The sequence below is a fragment of the Eublepharis macularius genome, chromosome 10 (genome assembly GCF_028583425.1).
Source record: "Eublepharis macularius isolate TG4126 chromosome 10, MPM_Emac_v1.0, whole genome shotgun sequence".
Taxonomy (NCBI): Eukaryota; Metazoa; Chordata; class Lepidosauria; order Squamata; family Eublepharidae; genus Eublepharis; species Eublepharis macularius.
In genome coordinates this window covers 35,614,201-35,633,226 of record NC_072799.1, presented here as the reverse complement: position 1 = coordinate 35,633,226, position 19,026 = coordinate 35,614,201, and the positions used below count along the sequence as shown (strand labels likewise).

General features: G+C 44.3%; 1 protein-coding gene across 2 annotated transcripts in view; it reads left to right on the top strand.

The window, feature by feature from the left end:
• NDST4 (N-deacetylase and N-sulfotransferase 4) overlaps nt 1–19,026 on the top strand; it is a 197,523-nt gene that overhangs the window by 62,614 nt on the left and 115,883 nt on the right. For both annotated transcript variants that reach the window (XM_054990026.1, XM_054990025.1), the window contains exon 3: nt 16,276–16,430. In XM_054990026.1, the coding sequence (XP_054846001.1) occupies nt 16,276–16,430 (155 nt within the window). The remainder of the gene's footprint in view (nt 1–16,275; nt 16,431–19,026) is intronic.

Below are 19,026 nucleotides of genomic sequence, written 5' to 3'. Positions count from 1 at the left end.
TTGAATCAAAAGAGTTTTGGGCTACACATTAGGAAGAACTTCCTGATTGTTAGAGAAGTCCCTCAGTGGAACAGGCTTCCGCAGGAAGTAGCAAGCTCTCCTTCTCTAGAGGTTTTTAAGCAAAGGCTAAATGTCCATCTGATAGTAATGCTGATTCTGTGAACCCAGGCAGATCAAGAGAGGGAGGCAGGAAGGGTTACATCAGTGCTTATTCTCATGGCCCTTTCTTACATGCCCAGGGTAATGCTGATCGCCACTTCGAGGCCAGGAAGCAATTTTCCCCAGGCCAGTTTGGCCAGGGATCTTGGAGTGATGGTTGTCTACTCAGGAGGGGTGGGACTGAGCTGAGTCATCCTGTAGGAGTTTCCCAGGGTGTGGAATGCTAATGGCGGGAGGCTTCACTGTATCCTGAGGAGGTTCTTTTTGCATATGGATTGGTGCTTGATGTGCTAATCTTCTCTGCAGGGCTATTGTCGGGTGTGGAGTGTTTTGTTAGCCGGTGTTTTTCAGAACTGGAAACCATGCTCTGTTCATTCATGAGTAGATATAAACGACCTGCCACATCTTTTCCACACTGTGACACTGAGAGATCTTTGTCTTTTGGTGCTACACCTCTGAAGATGCCAGCCACAGCTGCTGGCGAAACGTCAGGAACTACAATGCCAAGACCACGGCAATACAGCCCGGAAAACCCACAACAACCATCGTTCTCCAGCCGTGAAAGCCTTCGACAATACATCGATCTTGGAGTGGTTTTTTTTTCATCTTCTGGGCATGGAGCAGCCATCACTAGGGATGTGGGTAGGAGGCAGTGGTGAATTTCCTGCATTACGCAGGTGATTTGACTAGATGGCCCTGGAGGTTCCTTCCAACTCTATGATGCTGTGATTCTATGTGCAATAAGTGGAGCACATTTCCGCAGAATGCTAGGTATATGCAAATATGTGGTATTCTACACATTTGGCTCCATAATTAAACCAGGCCCTCTGCTTCTGTATATCTAGCATTGCGAGATCAAGCCTGGCAACCAGCAGGAGGGGAGTGAGTGTACCAGAAATTGATGTATCGGCACAGAGGTCTACAGCATTTTTATTTTTCTCCTGCCACCTTTATGAGCTGCAGTGTGCAACAGAGGGAGACTTCTTGCCATGGCAGGAGGCAGAGTAAACCTATGTATACTCAGTATTCGCACTAATGCTGCATACAAAGTCCCAGCAACTCAGTTTAAATGAATCTGCAGATACGTAGAATGTACAATTATGGGTTTTGGTACATGTCCAGGGTCAATTTTAAATTAAACCTTACTCACTAGGATTGCAGACCTAAGGGTGATTTGCAGTAGTGTGCTGAACACTCAGTGTAGGTTGGATTCATCCCGTGGACAAAATGTACATTGACAGAAGCCTCTGAAGATCAGGGTGGCTTGACTTTTCTCTTTGTTGTCTGGATCACTGCAGTAAATAGCAGTGTAAAGATTCTTTTTGTACAGGTCTCCCTCTAAGGAGACCATCTATGGAAGATGAGGCTGCCAAGCTACTAGAAAGCAGAAATGAAAGCAGCCAGTGGCAGATGATAAAAACAAAGGTTATTATCTTGGTGGCAGTAGATGTGTGGTTTCTCCAGGGACGTGCACGTGCTGCAGGTCTCCCTAAAGCCCAGACTATACAAAAACAGCTAATAACTACTTTAGTGATGCCAACTCACAGGCTAGAGAGAAATCCAGGGAGATTGTTGATAATCTTGCAAGAACAGAGTGTATACAGGTTAACTTGATGGATGAAGCAAGGTTGCTAGTGAGAATGAGACAGGAGCCCAGGAGCAAAGTTCTTTCCATGACGGTTGGATTAGATGATTAGGCCTTATTTCTATAGGATATTTCACCAGATTTAGCCTTGAAATATTTTCTCTGCTCCATGGCTATATGCAATGAAAAAATATGGGCATCTTCTCTGCTATATTACAGCTGAGAAATGGATTCATGAAAAATGGTTTAGATACTAAGCAGGTTTGTGCCTTGGAACCTATGGAGAATTCACTGGCAGTGCTTCTTTTTAAAAATGAGTGAATACAGTCCAGCTCCTTAAACATACGGAAATCAGAACAACTGTCCCAACCAAGGCATTTGGAGCTGATGGATTTTATAGAGGAATAAGGACTGTGCATTATTTCCCCCCTGTTCCTAAAGCAAAATGTGCATTTCTAATGGGGGCAGGCTACTTGAAAGACTGTCTTCCCCACATTGCCCAGCTTACCTGTTAGGATGTCTGGGCAGAGGTGAAATGGGTGGCAAGTAGAGACAGGGCATTTTCAGTGGTTGCACCTCACTTTTGAAATGCTCTCCCCATTGTGGCTCATCTGGCGCCTATAGAGTTACCAGCTTACGCAGTATAGCAAGAAGCCTCCCGCTGCCACCTCCCGGCTCCCACCACTGCTTGAATGAGTGATGGGAGGAAAAGGGAGGGAAGAATAACGTTTACTATAGAGTTTTGGGAAATTCCTAAAGCACTGAGACGTTGATTGATGCGTCTCTTCCTGTGGTCTCAAAGCTCCTGGGTGTTGAGGGCAGAGACCTGGAAACTAGGGTTGCCAGGTCCCCTGAGGGTGAAAGGGTGGGATGAGGATTCACAGGAGAGTCATGCCAGGGGTAACAGTCATCTCACTCATGCGTACAGAGCATGCATGCTCCAGAGTACACTACATTGCACCAGGAATGATGTCATTTCCAGCACAACACGGAAGAAACGGGTCATACTGGGGGCTAATTGAATCAACCCCAAACACTAATTTGGAGGCTGATTTTTATTCAAACAGACCCCACCATGAACCATCACTTTTGCTTTGCGCCAGGAATGATGTCATTCCCAGCACGATGCCAGATTGCTCTGAAGCACACTTTGACCCCATTCCTGCCCTCCAAAGAAAGGGGGGGGGAGGCAGGGGATAGGGGCAGGGGATCCTCTGCTCCCACTGAGGAACTGTCAAGCCTACTGGCAAACTTAGGTGCCCACCATACTGGCTTGTAGGTGAGAGGCCAAAACAGTTCTTTTCACACAGGCTTTTAACGGAAGGGCTTTATCTTTTTAGCTGCTTTATGGCCTGCTTCCGGTCTGAGGTCTGTTTAATGGATATTTTTAAGGTGCTAATTGGTGTTCAATGCTGTTTGCCACTGCCTTCTTTTGAAAGGCCTGTTTTGTTTTTATGTTGATGATGAATTATGGTGCTTTATGTTTTTATTGTATTGTTTTTGGTTGTCAGCCTCCTCAAGCAGGACTTCCTCAAACAGGAGTGATAGCATATACATTTCCCCAAATAAGTCAACAGTTAATAAATAAATATTAAAGTTCATGTATGTGTACGGGGTATGAGGATGGTGGAGAAATCTCCAGCAGCAGCAGCAGAAGCAAATGTTTGACTATTTACATTTTGTAATTACACACTCTGAGATGCTTTCCTTATATACGTTTTCCTAATGTGAGCAGGAAAATGAAGTATTAAACTAGACCTGAAGAATGAAGCATAAGAGCGAAGACCTTTTCAGGAGCAGAGCCTGTTTGTGTAGGCATGTACAGGCATAGCCACCTCCTTAATTTGTATTGAAGAGTCTGTGAATGATGATGACAAAATACTTGGTAAAGGCTCAATGTTGTGGCCCCCCATATGTAAAATTGTCTCTGTGTGAACATTGACACTGAACGAGTTCAGCTACAGCATTTACGTTGTCTTCTGGATTTGGAGGCCACCTCTGGGCCATTGTGCAATATATTTGAAGATATAGTTTTTCATTGACTCATGAACTTCTATGCCTGAGGACTTTGCCGCATATGCTTGTTACTAGTCGTATTATCGTCATATGCATTATTTATGCTTCATATATCACTGAGCACTTTTGCACTTTGAAGGGATATAAATATTATAATTTATTTAAAAATTAATTGAACCGTGTAGTACTTGTACACCGGTATCTACTTTGTTTTGTTGACAGTTTTGTAACGGGTGAGCCCCGTTTTGAGTAAGGACATCTGGTTGGCAACTGAAGAAAAAGAATGTTGGTCTAGAAGAACTTTATGTTCTGGAGCAGATTGGTATGTTCATTGTCATGTGTTCTGTGCAGTCCTACATGGGATCTGTGCATGCACAGGTCAGCTGCAGATGTTCTAAAGCTCCTAGAGGCGCGAGACACTCGCCTTGCCTTTTCATGTGCTTTACCCCCAAACATGGCTATAAAAGTTGGGGTGAGCAGCTCCCTTCTTTAGTTCTTCTTTTGACATCACTGAAGAAGAACGTCTCTTCTCTTCGCACCTCAGATCCATCATGCTTTATATGAGTTAAGGCCTTCAGATCCATGGTTCCAAATAGAGATGAGCACGATCCGCATTACGAATGTCAAAAACCCACGAAAATGGTGATCATGCAATCATGACCCGGTGGATCGTGATCGTCCACGGCCAACGATCCAGTGGTTGGGAGAGGCCTGGATCATGATGTTCGGGCTCGGTTCGGGAATCCAGACACTCAGGCGCCAGCAATCTATTCCCCTGGCAATGGAGCCAGGGGAAGGCCTGAGCTCTGTTTGCCCTCCTTCTGTTGCCCTGGAAACCCGAATGGAAGCCCAGCTTTCCTTGATCAGCAGGGCTTCCTTCCAACCACGGAGAAACAATTGTGCTTGGCTTTGGGGGATAGGGATCTATGTGGCCTCCACGATCCACGATCCACTATCCACGATCTGGTTCGGGACCGGGAGATGTTCGTTGCTGTTTGGGAATTTGGGATCGTGGTCTGCACCAAACCACGATCCTCTGGATCGGTAATTTTTTTTGGTTTGTGCCCATGTCTAGTTCCAAAGCCCTTTTCAAGAAGTACTCCAGTTGTGGGAAGAAAATGGCCCAATCAAATGGGCTCGATGTCTATGCCATCCACATTAATCAAACATTATGCCATTGATAGAGTCCAGAAGGGATGCAGCTGGGCCACGTTGGAACCACCAGCGGAGGGCTGAGAGGTGATTACGTGAGTGAACCATTGGATGGCCGTGTCTCGGTTTAAGGGCCCCATACGATCTGCTATGGCTTGGAGCTCGTCGGGCCTCCAATTGCGGGTCTCCTTAACGACCCGGTCTGTCTTCCTGCCGTCCTTGTCCATGGAGACGATCTCCTTAGTGGCTACCGGATGGAGGGGCTGCGGGGTCTCCTCGGGCTGGGGAGAGGGGGATGACCAGCTGTCAGTGCTATCTTCGGGGAGGGCCAAGAGGGCTGCGGGATGCACGGCGGAAATTATGGCCTGTTGCATTCCCAGGTGCTGCTTTAGGGCCTCTAGCTCCCTCTTACAAGCGGAGTGGTCCGCTGCGGCTATCTTTGCAACCTTCTGCTCCGCCATGAACTGGGCAGCATGGGTTAATTTGGCAATTTTCTCCTGTCCTTCAACTACTGCGTGCTCAGCCATATCGGCACGAGCGGTGGCTACTTCAGCCTTGTGCTGGGCGTCTTGAAGGGCAGCGGCTAGTCCCTGCTTCTCCAGCATGAAATTGACACGTTCTGAACGCCACTCGGCTGCCTTTTCCTCATACTCTTTCTTCTCCTTCGTTAACTTCTCTATCTCCTGTTCCTGTTCTTCCTGAGCTGCCTGTAGCTTATTAATTAGGGACACGCTGTCCTGTAGGGCGGTGAAAAGTGCCCAAGTTCCATATCTATCTTTCTTGCTAGACCTAGGTTTCTCCTTGTCGCAGAAGTCCTGGAAGGTGCTTCTAACTATCTGGAGCGGGTCGGGTCCCTTGAAGGAACCGGCTTCCCAAGGGCAATCTCCCTTCTTAACTAGCCACTTCTCCAGGCGGGGCACGGTGGGGGTTGCCCGGTACATTTTTCCTTTCGTCTAAGGCTGATCTCGGGGGAGGTTAAAGAGTGGATCAGCGGCACCAGCGGTGGGGCGATTAAAGCTCCCTATAAGTTTTCCCGTCTAGGGGCCGTTCAGAGGGGTGTTTTCCTTCGGGTCCTCGGGGATTCTTAAACTGGATTCTTAGGGGTTTTAACAACTCTTCCTCTCTATGTTCCTTTGGGAGGTTTATCCTTCCCTCCGGTTCTCAAGGATTTTTAAACTGGGTTCTACACAGGTTTTGCCAGGGGGGGTTTAAAGGTCCTACTTTTAGGTTCACAAGGGTATTTAAGGGTCCTACACTCGGTTCTCCTCCACCGGGGGAGAAGGAAAAATTCCTATTCCCGTTGCAAGCTTGCCTACAAGCCACAGGACCAGGAAAAATTTACTGGCTCAGAAGGTGCTCCCAAGCTTCTCTAAGCCCAAGAACCAAAAATGCTCAGTGCTCCCAAGCCTCTGCTTAGAAGCCAAAGCTCAGGGGTCTCCCAAGCCTATGTGCTCAGAAAACCAGAAATGCTCCCAAGCCTCTGCTCAGAAGCTAAAAATGCTCTCAAGCTCTCTGCCCAGGAACTCAACTCAAAGTGTCCCCAGGCCTCGTGCTCAGAGACAAACGGTTAAACTGTCTCCAAGCCTCGACCAAAAGACTGAAAGCGCTCAAGGACTGCCTCTGCAAGTCCCTAAGCAAAAGTGCCCAGGAGTAAAACTACGGTACTCCCAAGCGGAAAAGCGCTCAAGAGTTCAAACAACTCCCAAGCAAAAATGTGCCCAAGAGTCCTACTAACTCTCAAGCAGGGTGCGCCCAAGAGTCTAACTTAAAACTCTTAAGCACGGTGCGGCCGGCTGCCGCAGGGCTTCAGGAACCTGGCTTTAGATTCCCAAAGCTAACTAAACGAACGGACTGTCAATCCCTTCACGTTTCCTCCGGAGCGGGGATTGAAGCCTAAGTGCTGGCAGGAACGAGGTTTGGACGGACTTAGGAGAGACGGGGGAGGTCGGAAGAGAGTTTTATATGTGCTGCTTCAGGATGTATATATATATCTAGAGCCTACTTCTGGGATCCCACCCACATAGACGCGTTTAGGCGGCCCGTAAGGTGGCCAGGAACTTCACCAGTTCAGAGGTCCTCACCCACAGATACACCGGTTATAATGGCTGTACAGCCTCGCAGTGCACAAAATAAGGCGAGTAGTCCAAAGCTGGCTGAAGGAGGAAATGGGGGAAAAAGCCAACCCACAAGATAGAATTGCTCGCTAGAGCCACACACACTCGCACTTTTAATTCCCTGAGCTAAATTGCGCTCTTTACACAGAGGTCTGGAAATTTTTCCTCTACGGCAGTTTGCTGAAAACACGCGTGTCGACTCACGTGGATTCACACGAACTGGGTTTTGCCCGCATTCTCCACCAGTAAACTGTTACCAGAACTGCTTTTTATTATAAGGGGGAAATTAGCTCTAGCAGTCTGTAACTAAAATTAGCGCGGATCTAACCTATGTTTACGGAGGTCCCGATTCCAGACACTCTAGTGACAAAGAGGCAGACTACAAATAGGTTCAATCACGTGTATTTACTAATAGTGTGGCGTAAGCCTGAACTTGCACATACATACAAGGAAACATACAAGACCTAGGAAATACAGAGTAGGAAATATAGAGACTTTCGCATTAGCAGGTTCCCAACGTTGGTGGGGAATACTCACAATCCTGAAGCGGAGCAGAGACACAACAGCGAGGTGGCCCAATGCCAGCACTGGGACCACAGACGGACAGCGAGGGGTTCTGGATAGGATGGCACGCGCACCATGCGGTCTGAGAGGCCGGCTTAAATACCCCAAAACGTACCCTGGGGCTGGTGCTGTACTTGGTGGTTCTCACAGATTAAAACAAAGGTTCTAATGGGTTACTGAATGGCTTGGATGGGCCACTTTGGTAATCTGATTGTGATAAGTGACACCTCAGGAAGAGGAGACAAAAGAGGGAGGGGGAAATCCGAGTGGGCTGAATGGATGTTCCAGCGGACAGGGCTTGTCCTGATGTCATCAGCTCTGGAATGCGGAGGTTTCTTTGAGATGCATTCTCTAAGTGCTTGGGATGGTCGGCACTTAGTTCCTTCTCCTGGGCGGCTCCTAAGATATGCAGAGCGGGGCGAGGTACTCTCGCTGCGGACGTGGTGTGCCCGCTTCGCCGAAATGGCTTCCCAAAGCAGTCTTTTCCTCTGGGTCCTCTGGCTGCCTAAGAACATGGATGCCGGCGGGGCATGGCTGGGCCTGGATAGCAGGCTGCCCGGTAGCGAGGGCAAGCTCGGCAACCGGCCCGCGGGAGGCTCCAGGCAGGAACTGACCAGGGAGCGCCTAGCCAGGCTCGCTGGAGGTTTCCCCGGCAGGCGCCCGGCTGCTAGCAGCGGCTTGGGCCCATATGAGGCAGGCTTCCATGGAGGCAGGGGTAACAGCATGTAAAACACAGTCCAAAGCAGGGAACAGGCACGGTCCATGGCAGATGGCAATGCAGGCACGGGGCACACTTGTAACAAAGTCCAAACACACACTGGGAAGTCCAGATACAGGTCTAGGCAGGGCTGCCCAGGAAAAGAGTCCTTTGTGCAGTTATCCAAACATGGAGTCAGAGAACTACACAGTCTATTGCAGCAGCAAGGTAGTTAAACAAGCAGGCAGGAAACTGACACGTGTACCAGGACACACACGTGCAGGGCAATCTCTGGTGCAGCAGTAAAACAGTAATGCAGGAAACTTTAACACAGTCCATGGCAGGCCTTAAAGCAGGGGAGGGGGCCTACTTGGCAACAACACGACGATGAAAACAAGGTCACACTTACTTGTAACTGTTGGTCATCTAGTAGTCTTCTGTGCAGGCACATATCCCTTCCTTCTTCTTTGTTGTGGGCTCTTTTTTCTTACCTGTTTTCTGCACCAGCAGCTTAGAGAATTGAGGGAAGGAGTCGCTCGCCCAGCCTTTTATAGCTGCCCTAGGGGGGAAAGCGCACAAAAAGGCTAGGTGAGCAACCTACACCACTAAGAGCTTTAGAAAGTCAGTGGCTGGCTTGTGCATGTGCAAATTCCATTTGTGTCTGTACAGAAGAGCACTTGATCAACAACAGTTACAAGTAAGTACAACCCTGTTTCACTGAAAGATGAAAAGCAAGGCTCACAAAGGCTTAATACTAGAATTTCTTTTCAGTGCTGGGTCCAGCCCTACAACGAAGGAAGTAATAACATACAAAAAGATTTAACACAGTGTTCCTCACCATTGCAGGAGGAACAATCAGTCTCCAAATACCTGCGATCCAAGTCAAAAAAAGTTATGTTGTTGGGCCTGAACCTCAGTATGTCTCACCTTAGATGCTAAATCATGAGGACATATAAAATTGTTGACTTTCCATAAGAAAAAAAAGGAATGTCAGACTCACAAAATGGAAACATGGTGATTTAAAAGATGTGAGAAATTTGATGTTAAATTATATATAATGTCCTAATGAGAAGGATTTTGTCTACAGTATATATTAATTCTTGTTTGCCAGTTTGATCACTCCTTTTCTTATTCCTTATTCTCCCTAAGCCCTGTGGGAATTCAATGATAACATTTGTATAACATACCAACTGTTCAGATTTTCTATTTCCAAGGTGACTTAAACGTTATCAATATTGAATTTGTGATTGGTGCTGAGATGGAAAATGTGAGCACGTGTGTACGAATATGTATTCCCTAGTGTTTTGTTTTGTTTTTTAAGACTGACTAAAATAGCACAATGCAACTTAATGATTTCAGGCATGTCAGTGCCTTCCATTAAGGGACCCAACCAGGCATCCAACTTCCAAAGTGAGCCTTACTTTTAAAGGTAGAATTGTTTTGTCACTTCTGCTTAGAGGCAACATGTCAAAGAATTCTCCATGCAAACATACACTTTATTAACTCTTTATAAACAAAACATGGATAAGTATTCTTTAATTACCATAAATGTGACTTCTCTACCCACAGAGGCTTTTAATTTAAGATGCTCAACATGTTTTATTAGCACATTGAAGCTGCTGCGGCATTCTGGCTTGATCTTCCTCAATGCACAATTCTCTGTTCCGTTTCTGAACTTGAGTTGAATTCAGGAACCCCCAAAAGGACTCAGCCTTGCAATCCTGCTATTACGATAACTACAATTTAATAATTACTGAAATAATAATAAGAAGTTCAATTAAATTGAGCATTTGGGGCTGCTTTAATTTATTATTTGCCATTCAATGTGTGTTCTTTTGGATGGTTTCTGTGTAATTGCTTTTATTTATATATTTTTTATTTTAGATATTATATAATAAGATTTTGTTCTGGGTTAATGCACCTTGAGCATCCATTAGGTTAAGGTTCCAGATAACTGAGATCTATCAGTGGTGTCTGGTAGTGGAAGAAATGAAGTTCAGCAGTCCTTAAACTTTGTTTGTTTGCTTGCTTGCTTGCTTGCTTGACTTTTTGTCCACCCTCCCTACAAGGGGCTCAGAGCAGAGCACAACATGACAGTAAACATAAAGATAAAAACAACGGAAGCAGTTACAACAATTATATTAACATATAATACAGTGCATAATACAACTAAGAACACAATGAACACTGACCTTGAAACTCTGCCCACATCAGCCATTGGCCCAAAAGTACAGCGGCTGAAAAAGTCCTGCAAACTCAATTCAAAAGGCACAGTACCCTCAGACACACACAATACCCCTTCCTCAGCACTTCTTAGCTCCTTAGTTGAGGGAATAATCCTTCAACCAAAGAGGTAGTAATCTCTCACTGGCTGGTCTCTGGGTTCTCCTGTCGGGTCTCCAGGTGATTCTACTTCAATTACTTCTGCCAGCAAGGGTGCATGAACTTTGGGTGGTTCCAGTGACTGAATAAGGGGTGTAGCAGGAGGGACAACAACCCCAGAGTGCTGTCTAGTTGGTGCCTCTGGGGCTCTGCCGCTATCTCTTTCCTTGATAATGTTTGTCTTCTCAGCTGATCTACATGCCGATGCCACACTTGCCCATCTACACACTGGAGCTTGTAAGACACAGGCCAAGTGATCTCAGTTATGGTAGAAGGAACCCACCATAGTTCAGATCCAAAGTTCCTTGCATAGACCAGTTCCTGAGGTATAAATGAACAAAGGGATGTTGACAAAGCAACATCCAGAACCTGTTTCTCTTTTTCTTGTAGAGCCTCAGTTAAATTTGGATGTAGATGATCGAAACATGTTTTAAGACATCACCCCATGAGTAATTCAGCTGGACTGACTCCTGTCATTGAACAGGGAATAACATGTTGAGCAATGGGAAATCCGGCTAGACTTGTTGCCCAATCACCTCCCACAATCTGCTTCAAAGCATCTTTTGTGGTCTGCACCATCCATTTGGCCTGCCATTCCCTCAAGTTGGCGTGGAGCAATGGTGATAGCTCTAATCAAGCCATTGTCCACAAATTCTTGGAAATTAACAGATATAAATGTAGACCCTTGGTCCAAGATGATTGTTTCAGGAAATCCATGGGTAGCAAATAGATGGTGCAACACTGAGATTGTTGCTGTTGATGTTTGAGATGGCACCAAGACCAATTCAAGCCATTTAGAATAGGAGTCTACAACAATCAAGAGGTTCTTTCCATGAAAGGGACCTGCAAAATTGATGTGGGTTCTTGGTCACTTCCCAAGGGAAATTAAGTGCTCTTGGTGGATTATGCCTAGCAGTCTGGCATGTGTTGCACTTGTTAACAGTATTTTTAATGTCCAAGTCAATTCCAGGCCACCAGACATAGCTTCTAGCTAGTGCTTTTATGTGAACAATTCCTGGGTGTGCAGCATGCAGCATGGACAAAGTGGTTTGGTGACCCCCTTCAGGAATGATAACATGGTTTCCCCATAGAAGGCCTCTTTTATGGGCAGACAGTTCACACTGGCAGCTTTTGAATGACTTGAATTTCTCAGGCAGTCCTTGAGCTAGTAATACCCTCCATACCCAGTTTAAAACATGAGCCATTTTGGGGTCCTTAGCAGTTAATCTTGCAATTTGGTCAGCTCAAAGAGGTGTGTCTGGGAGGGATTCCAACATCAAGACTTCCTGTGGAAGAGACACCTCAAAATCAAAAACAGGAAGAAGCAACCACCTCAGAAAGTAAGTATTAGCAATTGTTTTTCCAGGCTTGTAGACAAAGGTATAATCATAAGTGCTAAATACGATACTCCACCACTGCATACGTTGTGAGAGAATTTAGGGTATAGGTTTATCAGTCGAGAAGCATCTTAACAAAGGCTTGTGAGCTCTGCAAATTTTAAAAGCACAGCTGTAGAGGTAGTTGCATAATTTCTTGACTCCGGAGGTAACAGCAAGGGCTTTCCTGTCAATTTGAGCATAATTTCTTGCAGCAGATAATATAGTTCATGAATAGTAAGCAAATGGTGTCTCTCAATTATCTGATAATTTCTGGCTAAGTATTGCTCCCACACCATAAGGTGAATGTCAATAGTAAGGATCAGTGGTTTCTTCTCATCATAATGGATAAGCACAGCACTAGAATTTGTTAATTGCTTATGTTCTGGAATGCATCTTCATGCTAGCTAGTCCAATTCCAAGGAACTCCATTTTTCAATAGGCAATGCAGGGCTCAGCAATGGTCACCTTTTGAAGAAGGACATGTTAAAAACTGAAGAGCCAAGAAAAACTCTTGTTTTAATTTCAGAGATGGTGCATCCTGGATTGTATGTACTTTATTGGAGTGGGTACCGGAAACATCAATGTGATAGTCTAATAATATAAAACTAGAAGTTTCAATTTCACATTTTTCTTTTTTTAATATGGAGACCTGGTTTATCAAAATGAAGCAAGACTTCATGAAGCCATTCAGCAAGTTCACCCTCTGTTGATTCCATAATCAGGACATCGTTGATGTATAGAATAATCCCTAGAATTCCAGACAGCAGGCTCTCCATTAATCCAGGGACAACAGAAAATCCACATTGGAGGCACTTCACCTGGAATACCCCACAACGTGTGATGGTTGTCTGGGTGTCTGTTGAAGCGTCATTAACAATCAATGGCTGAGATGCTTGGGCCAGATCAAGTTTTGTAAAGACTTTTCCACCAGCAAGGACAGCGAGTAATTGATTTATTACAGGCGCTGGATAGGGATGCTGTTCTAGTGCCTTGTTTACAGTGCATTTGTACTCGCTGCAGATTCACACCTTATCACTAGGCTTTAATACTACCAGAATCACTGTAGCCCACTGGGTCTGGGTCGCTGGTTTAAGGACCCCTTGTTTGATAAGATGATGAAGATCTCTCTCAATTTTTTTTAGAGTGCAAAAGGCACTTTTCTAGCTTTCATGCAAATTGGTGTGACCTCTGGATCCAGACGGAATGACAGGGGCTTCCATCAAAAGCTTCCAAAGCACTTTGGAAAATTTTATTGACAACCTTCTGAAGCAGAACAGCAGGATTTGAGTCAGGTGGCACCTTGAGTCCAACGACCTAAGAGACCAACAAGATTCTCTTGACAGCTGTGGGGAAAACTCCTTCAGAAAAGGCAATGAAATAGATATTTATTGATTATGGATACTGCAGAACTGGAGCTGATTTCCATCTTACATTCATGACCATTGATAAAGTACCAGGCGATGTGATTCTTTGTTATGGCTCCTTGGCTTTAAATAGGCAGGTTTTGAATGACTTACTCTCTCTAAGTGGCCCTTCTTCTTGAAGAATCTACTCTCTGCATACTTGAAAAAGCAAATTGAGTGATGCAGTCTTCTGCACCCTGAACAAGAATCGGTTTGCTTTGAGTTTTTTAAGGATATTCTGAAAGGTGCATTTCCTGAACTTTTGTGATCCGGTTGTCAAGAATTTTCTGCCTGCTTGCTATAGATAGTGTTTATGTTAGAAGCTTTCCCCTTAATTTCTGTGACATGAATTGACAGTCTCACTGGCCAATGCCTTTTCTTGAGCCATTGCAAGTGTCAACTTTGGCTCAGATAGGAGGCACTTTTGGAGCACTTCATCATAAACTCCACACACCAGACAATCCCTCAGCATGACCTCTAAGAAATCTCCAAAGTTGCAGTGTAGGGAGAGAAGGCACATCTCTGCAATGCCTTCTGCTTGTTGTTGGTCTCTTTTGTGAATTTTAAATCTCTGCACAATTATTGATGGTGCTGGTGAGGGATGGGCCTTCAATAACCTCACAAGTTCATCAAATGGCTTAGTCTTAGGAGAAGCAGGTACACTGAATGATCTTATTATGGCAAATATCTGAGCTCCACAGACAGTTAGGAGAACAACTTGTTTCTGTTCAGGGTCATCTATCTTATTCACGTCAAGGTTGAAGGAAAAGCTCTCCGAGTATGAATCCCAAGAAGCAGGTTTGCTAATGTCAAACTCTTTGATATTTCCAAGAGCAGCTGTTTTGATCACAAATCTACCCTGGTTCCTGAACCAGCCTTGTTCAGACTGCTACCAGGAGCACTTTAGAACAGAGTCAGTGTCATATTAGGCTCTCAGAATTCAATCCCACCTTTGTTGCCACAAGAAGTGCTGTGTCTGGTAATGGATGAAATAAAGTTCAGCAGGCCTTAAACATAATTGCTTTATTAACTCAGAACATAACCAACACTAACTCTAAAGTGCTGTTATTGCTCCACTCTGAGTTCCAGTCCATCTTTCTTCCAAAGCAACATGGGAAATTTCTAAATTAATTTATAAAATTAAATTCATGAGAAGTTTGCTGTATTTTTTCAATTCCATCTGATCATTTGTGGCTTATTCTTCTGTCTGTAGTTTATAAATGCAATTGTGTGCATCAGCTACCTGTATTAAGAAAGACATGAATGAACAGAAGAAACTGAAAACTTTGGCAAACTGTAAGTGTAGTATTTTGTACAACAGTGGGGAATCAAATAACAGTACGGCAGCAAATTCTTAAGTCATCAGTGCAAGTCACACACAAGACTAGTGATATTCTGGATGGTGTAATGATCAGAGTGTAGAGAGGCCTTGATTTAAATCCCCACTCTGCCATAAATCGCCATGGTGCTCTCGGCCCAACTGCTCTTGCTGCAATCCATTTTTCCGGGAGTGTGCCCCACTGAATAACATGGGATTTGCATGTGATTAGGCATGCTTAAGATTGCTTGTTCTGTTTCACTGCCTGGCCTGCTTCCCAGTGTTATTGTAAGGATGAAATAGAAAGGGAAGAAGAAACATGTTATGCTTTCCTGAGCCCCTTGGAGGAAATGCAGGATAAAATGATATAGTTAGGACAGTGGCAATTGGGAGCCTCAAAATCCAGAGGGAAATTTGGATGGGGTGAATTTTGCAAACATTTGCAACGTACTGGTTACTGTTTATAAAGAAAGGGGTACCTGGATGGACTACCAATGTTGATCTTGGAGGGAAAGGGGATGTGTTACAGCAGTGAAGAGCAAATACTTACAGCCAACACCGTATATCTAGCTCTGTATCTCTACCTAGATAACATGAGGGACAACATTTATGTCACCCTTGCACTTTATAACTGAAAGACATTTAATGGCCAATAGACTCAGGAAAGGCAGCGATTTAACGAGGTTTAATTGCTTCCTTGCTAATGCACATCCTTGCAAAGACCCATTCTTCAATAAAAGGTAGCCATGGCTTTTCAAGAGTTATTCTTCAATGATGAAAAAAAGAACACTCAACATTTCCTCTTGTTATTCCTGCATAGCCCTTAAAAGATAAGGAACTTTCTTCATGACTAGCAATTCATTAGTGTCCAGTAATAGAACTGGATTTCAAGGAGGTGACTGTAGCTGTTTAGTTGATCCTTAGGCCCAGTTTAAAATACTAAATGTGTTATCCATGCTGGGTTTGTGGTTGCCAGTTGAAGTGCTCCAAAATCAAGAACAGACCATAATAAAATGATGTATCAGAACACTATGGCAAAATATAGTCCTTGTACTCCATTAAATTAAAATTGCTTTTTTGCCGTTATGACGCAACACTTCTTTTATTTGTGAAATAAAAAAATAAGGATCTGTTCCTTGAAATTAAGAAAGGGTAGCAAGCTTAGTTAGGTTCTATGCAGTTGGATTCATATGAATTGAATTGTTGGCTCCTTTTGTGGCAGCAAAAATAGCACATCAGCATCATATATTCTAGGGCCACAGACTGGTGGCATGGTAAAGCTGCACTTTTAGGTGCCTGCAGCACAGTTTGTGTGTGATGGAATCCTGCATGTGTAAGTACAATTTAAACATTGTTCTTTGATGTTGGTCTTTTAGTATTGGTCAGTCAAAAATGCAACTAAATAAGCAAAACTCAAGGCACCATTTTCATGTATCATCACCTTCAGAAAAAAATGTCAGGGTAATTCAGCATATTATTTACCGGTTAATATTCTTAACTTTGCAGGAACTATTGAAGAGGATGAAGGTGATGACTTATTGCTAAATTCTGTGGATGAGTTCTGGTGGTTTCCACATATGTGGAGTCACATGCAACCTCATCTCTTCCATAATGAGTCGTCGCTGGTGGAGCAGATGATTCTCAACAAGGAATTTGCACTAGTGAGTAATCTCAAAATTTCCTTATGAGCAAATCTACATTAAGGATTTTTAAAATAATAATTAAGCTTGGGGTAACAGGAAGATACTTAGTAGATTTGGATCAGAATGAATAAATTAGATGGAGATGTAGAATGTAGATTGCACCCCTAATTACCTAAGCAGCCTTCATTTGGAAATGCCAGGAGGACCTCAGAGCGGAGAATTTGAGTGACCTGAAGAGACCAAGTCAGTATATTCACAAGCGCTACAGTCTGTAAACAAGCCAACTGTGGTGTTACATGATTTCTTTGAATTACCATTTATAATGGATACTTGTTTGTATTATTTGGATAATAGAATATTATCCATAATAACTTTTATTGGATCTTAAAAACTCCAAAGAATGCCTCTGAACAAAGAAGTCCATGATAAATGAAAACACAAACCATGACTTTATTTCTTGATAATACTTTCATCTCTTAATACTGAATTCTGTTGTTGCACAGTTCCCTGACAAAAAATGCTTCCTTGTAAGAAATTTATCTTCCTGACATAACAGCCTCCCTGAAGTCTAACACTGAGCAGGCGTCCATGAACTCAAGAGTAATCTCGCATCTTCTCATGCTTTTCAATTTCTGAAGCTTGGTTTTGTTCTCCCCCTCCCCCTCATTTGCAGCCTTGTTATGGACAAAAGCAAACTCCAAACATCATGGCACTATCTGTCCATACTATGAATTTAGAGGGTTGGATTCAGTCAGCCTTTCTGCTCAATCTTACCTAACTGTCATCCTTACTACAACCCTGTGCCACATATGTTTTGTCAATGTAGGTCCCATAGCCTTTTAATTGGTTAAAGATGACCCCCCCTTCCTTTTCACCACAGAAATGTTGATTGGCTATAATGCTATGAATAGTGAATAACTGATGCATATACTTTACACAGAAGTTGGAGCCAGTTTGGTGTAGGGGTTAAGAGCGGCAGAACTCTAATCTGGAAAACCAGGTTTGATTCCCCACTCCTCCACTTGAAGCCAGCCTGGTGACCTTGGGTCAGTCACAGCTCTTTCAGAGCTCTCAGCCCCACCCACCTCACAGGGTGATTGTCATGAGGATAATAATAACACACTTTGTAAACCGCTGTGAGTGGGTGTTAAGTTGTCCTGAAGGGTGGTATATAAATTGAATGTTGTTGTTATTATGATTATGGTAAGCATAATAAACAACTGTTGACCAGACATCATTTTCTCGAGTATGCTCTCTCTCTCTCTCTCTCTCTCTCTCTCTCTCTCTCTCTCTCTCTCACACACACACACACACACACACACACACACACCTTGTTATTGACAGCTGAAGGTCAAAGTTGCAAATACATTGGAAGATATCTATGAAATTTGAAGGCCTATCACTGTATAGCAGTTTAATTCCAGTTTTTATTGTCACGGCTTCTTCCAAAGTAATTGTAGGCTGAGAATGCTATCAATCATCAGAGAGACTCGAGGTTTCGAGAACTATGGTTCCCTAGACGAGGGGATGTTAAACCATTTTATATCAGAAGTCTGAGTATTCTCCTACCTACTCCTTAAACTATTCTGCCATCATGCTTCAGTATAGTATAAATAAAGTACTTCCCTGAGAAACAAATACACTTCTATAGCCTTGCATTCTTGCTAAGTCAAAATAAGAAATTATCTCCTGTTTAACATGGGTACTAAACTTTTCAGCGTTTCCCAGACGGAATACTGGTCATGTTACAGAAAGCCCCACCAGAGCGGCTGGTCTTTAATGACCATTTTAAACTATCACACTAACAGACATAAGTTGTAGATATCCTGTGAAATGCATAATAATGCAGTTGTTAGCCACTCTTATGTAGAAAGCTCTGGTCCCTATGAAGATTGTATTTTGCTGACTGGTGCAAGCTTGTAGCACTGATATTTTATTCTTTAGTTCATTGGTATGTTAACTTGTGTTGTATCTTAGACTTTTTGCCACACCAGACAGAAAGAAGAGACAGACACAAATGTTGGGAACTAATGGGCCATATTTATTTGGCAACAACATATCATTGAACATACACAGCAAGGGCCTAACTAGAAGTACAGGTCAGGCCCTGGGTTACCCTGGACCTTCGCCCTGACCTGTCTGGGCAAGCCCCGCTGCCCCCAGCATGAGCCAGCCACATGCATGGTTGGGACCCGGCCAGCCAGGCAAATGGTTCCCCACTCCAAGCCTATAGCACCTCGCCGTATAGCAGGAGGGCCGTACTTGTCTAGGGAATCCACATGGCAGTCTGCCCTCTCAGCTGGCAGCCGTAAAACAGTACCAGTGATCCTGTCAGACCCCAATTCCCCCCCAAATGGGGATGTGCCAAGGGTGCTCAGCAGCCCGCTCATTTCTCCCCCTTCTAATCCTGCCACTGCTAGGGCCAAGGGTCTGCCACTACTTGCCTGGGCGGTGCAAGCCTGTGTGAGCCTGTAAGGAAAGGGCCATGCCCCGTGAGCCACAGTCATTACTACGCAGTGAATGACCAATGTGAGGTGGAAAACTGCACCTACCCTCAAACCAGTAGGCAACTACTTGCCTGGCCACTGCAAGCCTGCGTGAGCCTGTAAGGAAA